General features: G+C 50.1%; 1 protein-coding gene across 1 annotated transcript; it reads left to right on the top strand.

Moving 5' to 3' along the window:
- Positions 1-2,794: 2,794 nt before the first annotated feature.
- Positions 2,795-7,633, top strand: IL1RN (interleukin 1 receptor antagonist). Its single transcript, XM_008579218.1, has 4 exons — positions 2,795-2,910; positions 4,669-4,757; positions 6,043-6,155; positions 7,297-7,633. Exons 1-4 carry the CDS (start codon positions 2,795-2,797, stop codon positions 7,510-7,512), a joined length of 534 nt encoding a protein of 177 aa, XP_008577440.1. The 3' UTR covers positions 7,513-7,633.
- The last annotated feature ends 8,115 nt before the right edge of the window (positions 7,634-15,748 follow it).

The following is a 15,748-nucleotide window of genomic DNA, read 5'->3' as shown; positions in this document are numbered from 1 at the left end:
TTTTTTCCTTTTTGTCTTTTTTCGTGTCCGGCAACGGATCGCAACCCTCGGTGTTGCTCCCGCACCTCGCTCAGCCAGTGAGTGGCCAGTCTGTATGTGGGATCCGAACCCTCGGCGGGAGCGCCGCCGCGCTCCCAAGCAGCGCACTGTAGCAGTGCGCCACCGGGCCGGCCCTTTAACCCTTATTTAGACACAGACTCTGATTTGTTCATTGAAAGTAAAGTCAAACTCATCAAGATCAACTGTCGTTGCAGGATGACGCTGGGGCTAGAGACCTGGGTGTCTGGGCAACCCTTTGGCATTAACAAGCTGTGTGACCATGATCAGGTCCCTTCCCCTTTCTGGGTCTTTCTGGATCTTCTTGAAAACCATGCCAAGGTGGAATAGGATGATTGCTGGGTACCCGTCTAGCTGTAAAACACTACAAAATCCGCTTCTGCTCTTGTACTGCCCATCACATGGATGGTGCGGAAACCCTCTTTGACTTTTCTATCCACAGATGAGAGTATGCTTACCTTTTCCCTGGGTAGAATACTGTACGGAAGGAAGTTAACGTGTAGGGCCCACTATGGACCGGGATCTTTCCCCCTCCCTCCATCCCTCCTTTCCTTCCTTCTCTCCACCTGTGAGGAAGACATGATCACCCTGATTCTGAGAAAGAGGAGGCAGAAGCCCAAATCAGTAAAGTGACTTGTTCAAGGTCACACTGGTGTTAAATGGCAAGTGGCAGAGGTGGATTCTGGACGCCTTTCTGTCCAAGTGCTGAGTTCACTCTGTTCTTCTGAGACTATAACTTTAAAGATGTGGGATAACGGCAAGAGAGTTGGTTTGAAAGCTCCTCTTGAGGAGATTTCACTTTTCTCTAGAGCAGGGGTCAGCAGACTTCAGGGCAAATCCGGTCCACTCTGTTTTTGTAAACAAAGTTGTATTGCAACACAGTTAGGCTCATTGGTTTACAGATCGGCTATGGCTGTTTTTTGCACCACAACAGTCATGTTCAGTANATACTAGCTGCCTTCCCCTTCAGCAGAGGTGTTGACAAAGTTATGCATCTGCTGATTAATAAATGTTCCAGAAATTTTAAACCCTAATTCTTCAGATTATGGAAGTGGCAAATAACTAAGCAGGTTCAGACACATTGCCTCCTTCCCCAGCTCTCACAAAAACAAACACAGAAATGAAGAAACAAAACGCCCCCTTGCCCTCAAAGGGGTATGTTATTTGTCAAATGTGTTTCAAAAAGGGTGAATGACTCACTCAGGGTCACAGAGTTGTGAGGACAGTGCAGGAACACGTACGTGCCATGTTGGCTGTCAAAGCAACCACCCAGGGAGGTGATATGATATTTGCAGAAATGTTCCATTCGCTCTGAAAGACAAGCTCTTTAAAGACGTGGGGAATTCATCTGTAGCCTTCTTCCTCTGAAGGATTTAACCCTTATTTAGACACAGACTCTGATTTGTTCATTGAAAGTAAAGTCAAACTCATCAAGATCAACTGTCGTTGCAGGAGGATGCTGGGGCTGGAGACCTGGGTGTCTGGGCGACCCTTTGGCATTAACAAGCTGTGTGACCGTGATCAGGTCCCTTCCCCTTTCTGGGTCTTTCTGGATCTTCTTGAAAACCATGCCAAGGTGGAATAGGATGATTGCTGGGTACCCGTCTAGCTGTAAAACACTACAAAATCCGCTTCTGCTCTTGTACTGCCCATCACATGGATGGTGCGGAAACCCTCTTTGACTTTTCTATCCACAGATGAGAGTATGCTTACCTTTTCCCTGGGTAGAATACTGTACGGAAGGAAGTTAACGTGTAGGGCCCACTATGGACCGGGATCTTTCCCCCTCCCTCCATCCCTCCTTTCCTTCCTTCTCTCCACCTGTGAGGAAGACATGATCACCCTGATTCTGAGAAAGAGGAGGCAGAAGCCCAAATCAGTAAAGTGACTTGTTCAAGGTCACACTGGTGTTAAATGGCAAGTGGCAGAGGTGGATTCTGGACGCCTTTCTGTCCAAGTGCTGAGTTCACTCTGTTCTTCTGAGACTATAACTTTAAAGATGTGGGATAACGGCAAGAGAGTTGGTTTGAAAGCTCCTCTTGAGGAGATTTCACTTTTCTCTAGAGCAGGGGTCAGCAGACTTCAGGGCAAATCCGGTCCACTCTGTTTTTGTAAACAAAGTTGTATTGCAACACAGTTAGGCTCATTGGTTTACAGATCGGCTATGGCTGTTTTTTGCACCACAACAGTCATGTTCAGTAATTGTGGCAGAAAATGAATGGCCCACAAAGCCTGAAATATTTTCTATCTGGTCCTTTGCAGAGTGTTTGCCAGTCCATGGTCCAGAGACCAACACTGTCCCTTCTTCAGACACAAGACTGCCCAAGGGCTGGGAGCCCCCTCACTGGGCTTTATTATGAAAGGGGGACATTTTTGCTCAAATCCATTTTTTAAAAAATCAACAGCCTGAGGGTACCTGTCAGGCAAATGAGGGAGTTTGGTTTTCGTTGGGCTCTTCTTCCCAGGGACTCAATGAAGGGGAAATAGAAATCTCAACTTTGGGGAAATTGCATAGGGGAAAAGGGGGAGGGAGTCGGTTACAACACCTCATTGCGACACTCGGCAGGGTTGAAAGTGACAACAGCAAGGGTTTCTCTTTTTGGAAATGTGAGGGTATTTCCGTGTCTCAGAATGGGACAGGGTGGCAGCTGCCTAGTTGGGTGAGTGACTACTTTCTTTATAAGCAGCGACTCTGGCCCTGACATGGCACTGTCCTCCACCGGGCTGTAGCTGCACGATGGAAATCTGCAGGGGCTCCCGCAGCTACCTAATCTCTCTCCTCCTCTTCCTCTTCCATTCAGATGCAATCTGCCACCCCTCCGGAAAGAGACCCTACAAGATGCAAACCTTCAGGTAAGGCTGCCCCAAGGACTTGGGGGTTGACGGCTGGAAGTTGGTGACACGTCACAGCCTCCTGGGGCTGCCGGCTCTGTGGGGTCTGAGAACTGGGTTTGGGCTGGGAAGAGATGTCCATTTAAAAAAGGGCTGCCACATGCACAGTCTTAGGGGCTCATATTTAAAAATATCCCAGATGTGGAGAGCAGGACCACAGGCCTGGTTACCATCCCAGAGACTGTGGCAGCTCAGCAGGTGACAGACACACTGAGGAGTACTGCTGCGGTTCAGGAGTGGCAGAGTGTGCTGGGTAGAGAACAGAGGGGGCACCACAGGCGGGGCCCAGCCTCCAGGCCCAGGCTGACTGTGGGCTATGCCTGCCTTGTCGACACACTGGAGGATCCCAGTCTCCTGGGGCCTCAGTTTCTCCATCTGTTACATGGGAGCCGTGAGATCTCACTGCAAGCTGTGAAGATTAAATGCACAGATAATAGTGTAACAGTGTTTTGTGAACCGTAAAGTGCTGGGAAACTTTCGCGATTTTAAAACTTGGGTCGGGGCTTTGTGAGACATCACAGCCACAGCTGCGAAAATGACAGGCTGTGATGCTGACAAGCATGGGAGTGCTGCCCACGTGTGCCCTCTGCCCTGTGATTCCCACGAGTGAAGTCAGGTTGGGGTGGCTTCCCCCTTGACCTCTATGTTTTTCTGACCTGAGGCTACAGGTTGAAACTCGAGTGTGAGTGTGAGTGTGAGCGTGTGCATGCCCAGGACGGGGGCCTCCTTTCCCTGACGTGGGAACTGTCCGCTTCCCGGTTTACCTTGGCCTCCTCTTATCAGCTGGGAGCTCCAAGAGATGCCCCTGGAGACCCCTGGCAGGAGATGCTTAATACCTCCAAACCGAGACTTATCCAGGAGATGATCACCGGACGTCAAACGCTCACACATGCAAAGTGTTTCGGTGTGCCTGACCACCCCTCCTCGAGCTCATGGGCCCCTCAACGCCACCTGATGAGACGGGTGCAGTTAGCCACACTTGGAGGGTGAGGGGATGAGGCACAGGTCTGAGGTCACCTGGCCAGGCTGTGTACCACATCTTACAGCTGCCAGGCCCGCTCTCAGCTAGAGGCACCCTTCACTGAGAAGAAGGATTAGGAGCCACAAACAGGTCACTGGGTGAGCTCGAGAGGAAGCTGGCTCATTCCCAGGGACGGCTGCTCCTGCTGACCCAAAGCAGGTCACTGGCTGATGGAGGAAAGACTCTAGGGACAGACCCTCCCAGTCCTAGGCTGGGAGTGAGTTAGCTAGTCTCAGGGGGCTATTTAAATTTACATTTAAATGAATGAAAATAGAAGAAAATTTAAAATTCAGATCCTTGACTACCCACAGTTCAAGAGCTCAGTAGCCACATGTGGCCAGTGGCTACCATATTGGACAGGGTGGATAGAGAAGATTTCTGCAAACCAGAAAGTTCTGTTGCTCTGTCCCAGAGCGTGCTTTGTCCCAGAGGGTGCCTCCCCCGAGAGTCTGCAGTGAGGAGCAAGGCGAGGAGAGGGGTAGAACATGGGCTCTCTGCTCGCCAGCTGCGTGTCAGGCCGGTCTCTTAACCAGTGTGGGCCTCAGTCTTCTCATCTGTGCCATGGGTGCACTAACATACCACACCCCTGGCAGAGCCAGATGTAGATTCGGTGAGCTCTAGGGAACGCAGGATGGTGCTAAGCACAGGACCAGGCACACAGTGACTGTCCAGTCCAGCTAATTCCTTTTGTTTTTCAGAATCTGGGACATTAACCAGAAGACCTTCTACCTGAGGAACAACCAACTGATTGCTGGATACTTGCAAGGACCAAATACTAAATTAGAAGGTGAATGATTGCCAGGAAAGCCAGTGTTGTGTGGGCATCAGGTCACTTTGCCCCTGGGGTCTGCAGAATCATGGTCTGCTTCCACAAACCTTAGGTGCAGGGTCTTTGTTCCCAGTCTGAGCCTGGGGAGGCCTGGCCACTCGAGGGTACATATGAGGGCAGCCTCAAGAAGGTGGGGAGAGGTAGAGTCCAGGTCAGGAGCCCCCACCTATAGGCACAGGGGTCCCAGGGCCACCGCTGGCAGGAGCAGAGACCAGAAGACTTGCTGGACCCTTCCCTTCCTCCTGTGCCTATGAAGCCGCCCATGTTCCTGTGTTGTTCAAACCCTAACCCCACTCCAGATTAACACACCACATATAGGGCTGGGCTTTGTTCCTTGATCATGGACACCGTAGTTAGTCATATTCTGGTCTGTGCTCTAAACAAGCTGGATGAACACGGACAAGCTTCACCCACCACATTCCTCAGTTTCCCCTTTAGTAAGAAGAGGGCAGTTGGATGATGGGAGGTGCTTTTTTTTTTTTTTTCCTTTTTGTCTTTTTTCATGACCGGCAACGGGATCGCAACCCTCGGTGTTGCGCCCGCAACTTGCTCAGCCGGTGAGCGGGAACCGGTCTGTATGTGGGATCCGAACCCTCGGCGGGAGCGCCACCGTACTCCCAAGCGGCGCACTGTAGCAGTGCGCCACCGGGCTGGCCCCGGGAGGTGCTTTTAACATGGGCGTTCTGAGATGGTTTCACCTCCCCGTTTGGCATTATAGCGTGGCATGATCTCCACATCCCCGCCTTCCCCATTCCCTTGTTCTCTCCCCCTGCCTTGCCCCAAGAGCGTACATGCCTCCTTTTCCTGTCCTGGTGATTCTCCTAACGAACACGCTGAAGTACAGGGTGGCTGGGATTTTTATTGCTGCATGAGGGTGTGGAGACTACTAAGGGGAAAGGGTGGGTTCGAAGGCCCCCAGGCTTCCGTGGAGGCTGACAGTGACCTCCCGTGCTGTTTTCCCTGCCCACCAGCACTACTCCTGTCCACCTGGACACAGCTATCCTGTGCCATAAGTGAGGAAGGGGAAAGATCACGGGGTGCAGAATCCAGGGGACTCGGTCCTGTGGGAGGAACACGGTAGTGTGCTTGGCTCGACGTGATGCCCACCAGGGAGATGAGGACTTGCTGTCCTTCTGACCTGGGGCTTTAGCTGGGGCAGGGGCGGGAAACACCCAGGGTCTCTTGACCTTCTCTGCCTCCTCTTTTCTCTGCTAACTGGACCCTCCCCTCTGCAATTCCCCAGAAAAGATAGATGTGGTGCCCATTGATCCTCACGTTGTGTTCCTGGGGATCCACGAAGGGAAGCTGAGCCTGTCCTGTGTCAAGTCTGGGGATGAGACCAGGCTCCAGCTGGAGGTAAGGACCCATTTCATTATCAAACCACCCAAAACTCAGTGGCTTAAAACATCTGCAATGTGTTCTTTCTTGCAACTCTGTGGGTGGACTAGGATTTGCCAGGCAGTTCTATTCCACATGGTGGAACACACTGGGCTCAGTCTTGCAGCTGCACTCAGCAGGGCACATGGCTGGCCCTGGGGTATCCTCCAGGCTCTCTGTCCATGTGGTCTCAGTCAGTGGTCAGCCTGAGCTTCCTCACAGCATGACGGATGGCTTCCAAGAGGGACTATTCCAAAGAGACAAGGCTTGATGTGCGAGCGCTTATCAAACTTCTGCTTGCATCATCCTGTTGGCCAAAGCCAGGCACTTGGCTAAGTCTAGACTCAGTGTGAGGGCAGTGCACAGGGGTGTGAACTCTAGGAGGCCACCACTGTAAGCCTGGCACAGGACCTGAATCACCGTGTGACATTCTCTTGCTCCGGGGTCCCCAACCCACTTGGATCCGCCCTCTTCTAGTAAAGCCAACCCTCAGGACCTTTTTCTTCCAATCTTTATCTACTCAAGTTGATTAGTCGGCAGCCCATGCAGGGCTCCATACTCCTTGATCCCACATGATATTAACAGGCTGCCCAGCCCTGGGAAAAGACAGCTTTGTCTCAGGGGCTTGTTGGGTGAGATCTTAACCCCAATGTGAACGGCTATAACTGCGGCCACTTTCCTCCACCAGCAGGCAGGGACACATTTTTGGAGGGTGACTGCCATTCCGTGTGGAGTAGGGGTGGCCGAGGTATTGCGTGTAACCCGTCAAATGAGCTGCGATGCTCTCTGCCCACCTTCTCCCCCCCTCCCCCCCTCAGGGCTCAGACCCTGACAGAGAAGCAGCCTCCAGAGTCCTTGGCCTCTGCTGATGGAGCCACGTGTTTGCCAGACTTACTGGCCCATGACCAGAGTGGCCAGATTTCCCCAAGTCAAGATGTGACAATAGGACAGCCTCTTTGTATCAGTGCTGTTCTAAGCGACCCGGGACTCCAGGCCAGTATTTCTCTAGCACTTCCTCTGAGCTGGCCTGAGGGCCTGGTGGCGGCCAGGGGCACAGAGAGGCGGCAGTGCAGGACTCCCCAGGCCCTCAGCAATCACCTGCCCCTCTCTCGGCTTCCAGGCGGTTAACATCACGGACCTGAACAAGGACAAGGAGCAGGACAAGCGCTTCACCTTCATCTGCTCAGAGAACGGCCCCACCACCAGCTTTGAGTCAGCCGCCTGCCCGGGCTGGTTCCTCTGCACGGCGCTGGAAGCTGATCGGCCCGTCGGCATCACCAACAAGCCCGAAGAACCCACGACGGTCACCAAGTTCTACTTCCAACAGGACCAGTAGCACTGTCCAGACCTGCCCGGCCCCACCCCAGCTCACGGATAAGTCTGGGGCCTGCCTCCCCACCCCTGCCTGGGGCTCCTGGCCAGCTTGGGTCTCTGATGAGCAGCCTTTGTGGGCTGGACCCTTGGAAGGGGTCAGCAGAGCCCTGGAAACAGGACTCTGTCTCCAGCTGCCTCCCTTGACCCAGTCTCCATGCTGCCTCCAGAATGGTCTTTCTAAAGTGCAGGGCAGAACACGGCAGCCCCCTGCTCACAGCCCTCCATGGTCACCTCCACATTCAGGATGTCATCCTGGCCCTGCCCAGCCTGGACACCCTCTGCTTCCCCCACTCCTGCGCCCCACGTGTGGATGCCCCAGATCCATCAGGCACTCACTGGCCCCCCACCAAGTGGCTGCTGCACCCAGTTCTACACACTGATGCTGTTCCATGGGGAAGTTTTTAAGAGTCTGTGGAAAAATGGAAAATGAGGATTTTGTGGTATTTTTTTTATCGAGACAACTTTATTCAGTGTGGAAGAGAGTCTTTCATTTGGAGATTATGTTCATTCCAAAGGGGTTTAGGAGTTAAAATATTCCTGGGCTTGTGAAAAGATGGCGAAAGTGAGAAGTAGGTGGGAGCTTTTCCTTTCTTCTTTTTGTAATGTCCTAATGTGTAAAAATGAAAAGTTAGTGTGCTATGTCGGCCCCCTAATTTTTTTCCTTTTTGAAACCTTCCCATAATCTGGGCCTCACTGCCTGGGCCCCAGACACCATCTCCACTCCAGACCTTTTACAGCTGCCTGTGGTCCTTTCCCTGCCACCAAAGGTCCCCCAGCTCCCAAATCACCACACACATGCACATGTGGCTCCCAGAGGAGTGAATCGCTCCCTGAGCATTTGGCAGTCCTGACACTTTGAGCTTGTGTGAGAGGTGGCTGTGCCTGTCTGTCTCCTGCACCAGACAGTGAGCCCCGGGGAGCAGGCCCAGCCCTTGCAGGTGCTCGATGAATGTGTGTTGTATGTGTTGGGTGGGAAGTTCCTTCCTCCCTGTGACTGCAGCTATTTAACAATAAAACCTTGGAAACTCACCTATTTTGCCTCTGTGTCTGTGGTCTCACTGCACCTGGGGCATAGAGGGCTGGGACAATGGGGAGGACAACAGGTCTTTCTCTCCTGGGGCCCAGGCCTGGACCCCTCTCCCCCAAGAATCCTTTTCCTCCTGGGGCCTCTCTCTCCCTGGGTAACATGACAGCAAATCTCCCTTCCAGGAAAGTGTGGAGCAGCATTGTCCACAATAGCCCTTAACTGGAAACAGCCCAAACTCCCGCCTTGGAAGAGCAAACACAGAAATCGTGCATCTGCAGGCAAGCCAACAACACTCAGCAGCAAAGAAAATGAATGAACCACAGCTGGCTGCACCCAACAAAACCGATGAACTTACAAACATGATGTGGGGTACAGGAATCACAAAGCCTGCATAGCTCGCGATTCTACCTCTACAAAGCTCAAAAGGGCAACTCTGAGCCATGGCGGGAGGGATGCAGAGACAGATGGTGCAAAGGGAGAGGGCAGCAAGGGGGCGCTCTCTCTGCAAGCCGGGTGTGACCAGCCCGGGAGGGGAAGGGTGGGCAGAAGCACTGGGAGCTTTTAGGGTCCTGGCAACGGCAGCATCCAATTTCTTGGCATGGATGTGGTTAGGCAGTTTTCTGTATGTATGTTTTATTTCACAATTTTGAAATATGTAAAAAATAAAAAGTCTTGTCCTCTGGGGCTTGAGGGAAGGGTGTCTGGGAGATTATGAGATTTACAGGTGGAGGATTGAGTTTGGCCCTGTATGGTGGGAGTGCGAGACCGTAAGAACGATGGATTTTCAAACAAACCTCAGCCAGCAGAGGCAGGTGAGCAGAGCACAGCCCTTCCTCCTGCGCAGGTTCCCTGCAGTTCTGGGTTTGGTCTCTGGAGTCCTAGAGTCAGGCCTCAGCTGGGCTGTGAGCCTGTTGCTTGATTTTGGCTAAGACACCTCCCTCCTTGAGGTCTGTTCCTCATTTGTTCAAGGAGAGTGTTGACTTAGATGGAGTTTTTCCAAACAGAGCTCCTCAGACCCCTCCTTGAGGTCCCTGGAAATGGGGACCCCCCAAAAGGGGACCAGGCTCCATACCTTAAAAGCTGCTTTTCTCTGCTTTACAAACAGGACTTTCAATAGGATTTTGTTAAGGAGATTTCACTGCTAAAAACAAACTAAATTAAGCAGGTTAAAAGACAGTGGACTGGAGAAAATGTTTAAGGTCTTTTTCTGGTCTGGGATTCTCTGACAAACGAGGTCTCCCAACATCTCCAAGCTCACTCTTCCTCCTGTAGCCGCACCTGCCCCATGTGGGCAATCCAGGGATGAAATGAAATGACGCAGGTGGTAAAAGAGCACCTATGGTTGATATTTTCAACCCTGGTAAAAGGAGGAGCTGCAAGGCAGAAAGCCTGTCGAGGCTTAAGGTAACAAGGGCTGCTAACTCGTGAGGCTCTGCGTGTGCCCTCCCCTCATGTTACAGAAAGTGAAACCCCAGGCTCAGACACTTCATGCAAACCAGGGCAGGCGTGGGTTACAGGTTAGTGACAGGCAAGGCAGAAAAACAGCCACGCAAATGAGTTCTGCAACTGTGCAGTCACGTCCTGGCTTTCCTGTTTGCACCATAAGCTCACGGATGAGTTAAAGTCTGGGAGCCTCAGTTTCCTCATCTCTAAATGCAGATAACAGCTAATGCACAGGGCTGAGTCACCTCATTTAGTCTTTGCAATATCCTTCTGCGGTAAGTAGTAATATTACTATTACTATTGTTAGTCCCGGGAGAGTCAGTGCTCAAAGGAACCTGCTTTAAAACCTTGTTGTCCAAGTGTGATCCACGGATCAGCAGCATCAGCATTATTTGGGAGTTAAAATGCAGGCTCCCAGGCCTCATGCCAGACTTACTGCCTTAGGATCTTCACCTTTTTTTTCTTTTTGGGCAGCTGGCTGGTCCAGGGACCGAACCCTGGACCTGGGTGTTATCAGCACCACTCAGGATCTTCATCTCAACCAGCTATCTAGGTGATCCCATGCAGGCGAATGCTTGAGAAGCACGGCTTTAAAATGAAGCACTTGCACAGTGTGTAAGCCCTGGCATATTTTAAAAAGTGATTATCATAATTATAAACCCAACCCATGTCCTTATTTTCCATCCCACTAGCTCATTTTCAATACCAAAAACTCCCCCTCTTAACACTTCCTTACTTTGGCTTGAAGTGTTCTGTAAAATATTCCCAAGAACAGCTTTAAACCATCATCATCTTGCTAGACTGTGTCAGCTCAGCACATGCAGAAATTTTCATCTGTTTTGTTCTAAGATATATCCCAACTGCCTAGAACAATGCTTGGCATATGCTGGGCACTCAATAAATAGTTGGTGAATAAATGAATTGGCCATTGATATATCAATAGAGATTTATTCACTAGATTGGCCAATAAATTGAGAAGACTGGGGACTCAGACCAGGGAAATTTTGAAAAAGGCCTAGAAAAAGAATCAGGCCCAGGAAGAAGGGGTTTGAAGGATTTGGGGGTTGAGCAAGGAAAAAGATATGACCACTAGGTGGCAGTAGCACACACAAGCTTTACTGGGCAATACGTTGACAGGTTGCATTGCGGGAGGTCACTCACAGCAGGAGTCTGTCCAGAGGCCACAGCGTGGAGGCGGGGTCCTACTCAGAAATGGGGGAGGGCAAGGGTACTCCCAGGGAGGAAGGGGATTGGAAAGGGGGCTATGTGCCTAGGTGATGTCCTTCACCAGCACAGAGGGGAATCTTTGGGTCACAGAGCTCCAAAGGGCAGCAGCCTTTTGTGGGCCTTGAGGGCCTGGGGCTTATCCACGGCTAGCAGATATTGGGCACAGTGTCATGGGTTACGCAAAGCAGGCAGGCTCTAAGTGGTGGGTTTTTGAGCTAACAGGTCTGGTCTCAGCCTGCAGTAAAGAAATCAACAACCAAAGGACCCATCTGTGGCTCATGATGTAACACAAGGCATTGGGACGAGGCTCAGGAGAGCTGGCCTGGGTGGCATGTTCAAGGAGGCACTGCAAGGGTGCCTGGGAGGCAGGAGGGACTCGGGTGGGAGGATAAAGAGCAGGGAGGGAAGACAGACAAGCATCTAAGAGGAAAGGAGCCCTTCTGTCACTTCTAGGCCTGACCGACTATAACACCACAGAATCACACAAGAACTAACTCAAAACTTCAAAACTGAATTCAAGTCTTTTAGGCTTTCACAGTCTGCTCAGAGTTTCTCTACTAACTAGCTGCGGGACCTTGGTCAAGCAACCTGCCCTCTGTAGGCCTCGATTTTCTCATGCATAAAAGGAGGTGATTGGACTTATTAGGGGCACCTGCAGGAACTTTTTGTCAAAATGATGCTGATGCCTGACCTCTTCTCACTCAGAGATTCTGATTAACGTGGTGTGAGGTGGCCTGGGGGCGGGACAAGCACATCAGCATGCTGGGCTGAGACCCTCTGGACCAGTTGGCTACTGGTTCAGGACCCTGAGGTTACATCCTCCCTGCTGCTTCCATCTTGTGGCATCTGTCAATGCAAAGGAGGGAGATGGCTTTTAACTTCAGAGAAAGGCTCCTTACCACTTCAGCAGTCCACTGGGCTATATATTAATTTGTGTTAAAGGTAGGTTTTCTACTTTCACAGCCACAAGACTGGTTAAGACACACTTCAAGCTTCACTTTTTTTTTTTTTTGCATAAATTGTGTCATAATAGTAAGTGTTAAATTGGGGTAAAAGTTTTGCAAATCTTGGGGAAACCAAACAATTTTGTGTTTTCTCTTCTTATAACTATGAAATCCCTAAGCCACAGTGGCAAATCTCAATGTGCTTGATATTAAAACCAGTTTACTCAGAAAAACTTGGGGAGACAGTGAAGCACATGTTGAGGTTCTTATCCTCAAACCTGAGAAAGCTTAAATAGAGGGAAGGTGGGCTTTCCCAAGGAATGTCATGCTTCTGGGTCTCCTGCAGCAAGTATGAGGGGTAAGAAGAGAAGTTCAATAAATGTCCACGAGAGGGCAGCATCTCACACATGCCTGACTAATCTCTGCTAATAATTAGTTCAGTCCATGCTCTCAGACTTGTGACGGTCTCATGTTTAAAGGATTCCCTAAGCAAAAGCCGGTTTTTTGTTCCAAGGAAAGTTTATTCTCATTCACCTACTAATCAAGCTGTAGTTATCTTATTTTGAGGTATTCACTTCATAATGTACATGTGGGGCCTGGCCCAGGAGAATTATCTGTAAATATTATCTAATACAAATGACTATTCTCCAAAGGTGAGTTCCAAGAAATTATAAAGGTCTCGTGTACCTGCTTTAAAGTCCACCTTCTGTGGTTCTGTTTCCTGCTGCGGACCTCGTCCCTGGATGGTTGATTGCTGTGTGTAATGAACCCTTCCCCCGGCCCTGGGAAACACCCACCATGCCAGGACTCAACCCAGGAACCCTGGAGGCATGCCTGCGAGGGAAATGTGTACTTTCCTGTGTTGTTGGGTGATAAACAGAGCTCACAAAAGACATATAGACAAAGAAGCCTAGACACTTACTACAATGAGGAATGGATCCTTTCCCCAGGGACAGTCGACTCAGAGTCGGATGACTTGGAAAACGTGACTTGGAGTCAGAGCACAGAAATGATCTGAGTGGCCAGTGACGTCAAGCTGTCCCCCACCCCTTGAGACTCCCCCTCCACTCTGAGGCCCTCCCTGCCAGGAGGGGGTCATGTGCAAGTCCTAGACTCAAGGCGCCTCTTCCTTGGGCCGACATGGGGTCCCACCAGCACCTTCTCTTTCTTTTCTCCTTGGCAGTATTCCTTAGAAGTCATGGAAGTTTACTTTTCTTTCGATGCAGGCCTGTGGCTGGAACACAGGGTCGGGGAGAAGGAGGCAGGGACTAAAAGCTGCTGGGCCTGGCAGGTGGTAGTAAGGCGCTTAGTCTGTCCTGAGGCATGAACAGGCCTTGGAAACTCTGAAGTCTACCCCATGCCCCACTTGGAGTGCCCTCTCTCCTTGTCTGCAGCATCTAATTCCTACAAGAAATCTCTTCAAAGCTAGGCTCTCGGGCAACTTTCTCCATGAAGAGGTTGAGGACTATCCAAGCCAGCCCCCAGTGACCCACTCTCTTCTACACTCCCTGAGGTCCTGTGGCCCAGACCCCTGATTTGCATGGTGCTGCTGGGGTCTTTCCTGCTGTGCCTGCTTTTGCCTTCCCTGAGTACCTTAAGGTAAGGACTAAGTGTTTTGCTTTTTGCAACCCCTGGAGCACCTGGCCACTTACCAGAAACTGATTAAAACTCATTGAAAACACATTGTGAAGTGTATTAATTTCATTTACACTGCCCATTTACTCTTTTAGAGTACCCTACCTCAGAGACCCACCTGGCTGGTTTCTCCTTCTGCTTTGAGTCATCTGGGCATGGGGCATCTCATCAAAGAAGTCTCTTTTGATCACCCTATCTAAAACAGCATATACTCCTGAAAGCCACCTGTCCCCCTGCCTTCCCTTTCTGAGAAACTCGATTAGGAAACCTGTGCTGCATGTGTGTGAGAGAGGGGAGGGGGACCATCAAAGGCAGAGCTGTGGAGAGAGACAAAGCAGGCTCTGGTTTGAAGTCAGAATGCCTAGGAATGAGGTCCAGCTCCACCATGTAAGAGCTGGGCAATTTTGAATGAGCTACTTAGGCTTCCTGAGGCACGTTTGAGTCACTTGGAAAATCAATATCATAATACTTCTTGGAGTTGTTGTGATGATTAAATAGCATGTAAAAGCTCGCAATAAAAACTTCAGACTCAGAACCCAAGTGTCACCAGATGTCTCCAGCCTGTGGATCATCTGAATGTGCTGGTCCTGACCAGCCTCACTCTTCCATCTCTCACTGCCCCCCTGGCCTGCCCCCTCCCCAGGATTTCTGGGAGGACTCAGCGAAGGGACCTCACTCAGGTCTCTCCACACTCAACCTTGCACCACTCCCCTTGTCTCCCTCTTATTCATCAATGTCCATGCCAAGGACTCCAGATAGCCCCAGTGCCTCCAATTCCCAAGGTGCCCAAGTGGATTGAGAAGGGAAAAGAATCCCCTCTTCCTCAGCTCTTACCACTAGGTGGCACTTGTGTGTCCACGTAGCACTCAATGCTGCCCTTAAGTCCCTAGAGAAAAAACATGGTGTGTGATCATTTGTTTCAATGAGATACACATTCCCAAGAAGAAGCAACATTTTGGAGGCACAGCGAAGTCTGATGTCAAGTCAGAAGAGACACACAAGGTGGCGGTGTGTGGCGAAGTGGTCCTCAGCTCCTGTCCACGCTGTCTGCAGAACAGCTCTAAGGCCTTCCTTTTGGAGAGTGGTTATTGCTTTGCAGATGCATAATCAAATGATCCCGTTCTTTGCTCAGAACAAAGGATCCACCTGTCTCAAATGCATTCTCAAGTGTTCATCTTTCTTAAGACAAAATTGTTTGCTGTTTTGAAATGACAATTTTCCAATTCAAGCATGCACACTAAGTTTTTAAGGAGATTAGGACCAAGGGTTAGTCCAAGATTTGACTTCCCACTACCTTAGAGCTGGCTGTTTCTCTTTCTTCCAGCATCTCTGTAAAGAAGTAAGTTTCCACAATGACCTCCAGGCTCATCCACGTTGCCTCAAATGACATAATTTTATTCTTTTTTTTATGGCTACATAGTATTACGTTAAGTGAAACAAGCCAGGCACATAGAGATAAATACTGCATGTTCTCACTCATATGTGGAAGCTTAAAAAGCTGATCTCGTAGAAGGAGAGAGTAGAATAGTGGTTATTAGAGGCTGGAAAGGGAAGGGGGTAGGGAGATAGGGAGAGGTTGGTCAACGGATACAAAACTATTGCTAGATAGGAGGAATAAGTTCTGGTGTTCTGTAGGGTGATTGCAGTTAACAACAATTTATTGTATTATTTCAAACAGCTAGAAGGACGGATTTTGAATGTTCCCAACACAAAGAAATGACAAATGTTTGAGATGATGAATATGCTAATTAACCTGATTTGATCATTACACATTGTATAAAGGTACTCAAATACCACATTGTACCCCATAAATATGTACGATTATTATGTGCAGATTTATGGAAAAAAAAGGGAGGGGGAGTTTTCCCAGGAGCCTAGCAGTACAGGTCTATGGAACAGTTTTCCCTCCAAGCAAATCCCCA

This window comes from Galeopterus variegatus, unplaced genomic scaffold (genome assembly GCF_000696425.1).
Source record: "Galeopterus variegatus unplaced genomic scaffold, G_variegatus-3.0.2 Scaffold1836, whole genome shotgun sequence".
NCBI classification, from domain to species: domain Eukaryota; kingdom Metazoa; phylum Chordata; class Mammalia; order Dermoptera; family Cynocephalidae; genus Galeopterus; species Galeopterus variegatus.
The sequence above is the reverse complement of the archived record's forward strand: the minus strand, read 5'-3'. Positions and strand labels throughout refer to the sequence as shown.

Coding starts and splice junctions, on each gene's coding strand:
- IL1RN (XM_008579218.1), top strand. CDS start 2,795: ATGGAAATCTGCAGGGGCTCCCGCAGCTACCTAATCTCTCTCCTCCTC. Junction 2,911..4,668: donor TACAAGATGCAAACCTTCAG/GTAAGGCTGCCC, acceptor TTTGTTTTTCAG/AATCTGGGACATTAACCAGA. Junction 6,156..7,296: donor AGACCAGGCTCCAGCTGGAG/GTAAGGACCCAT, acceptor CTCGGCTTCCAG/GCGGTTAACATCACGGACCT.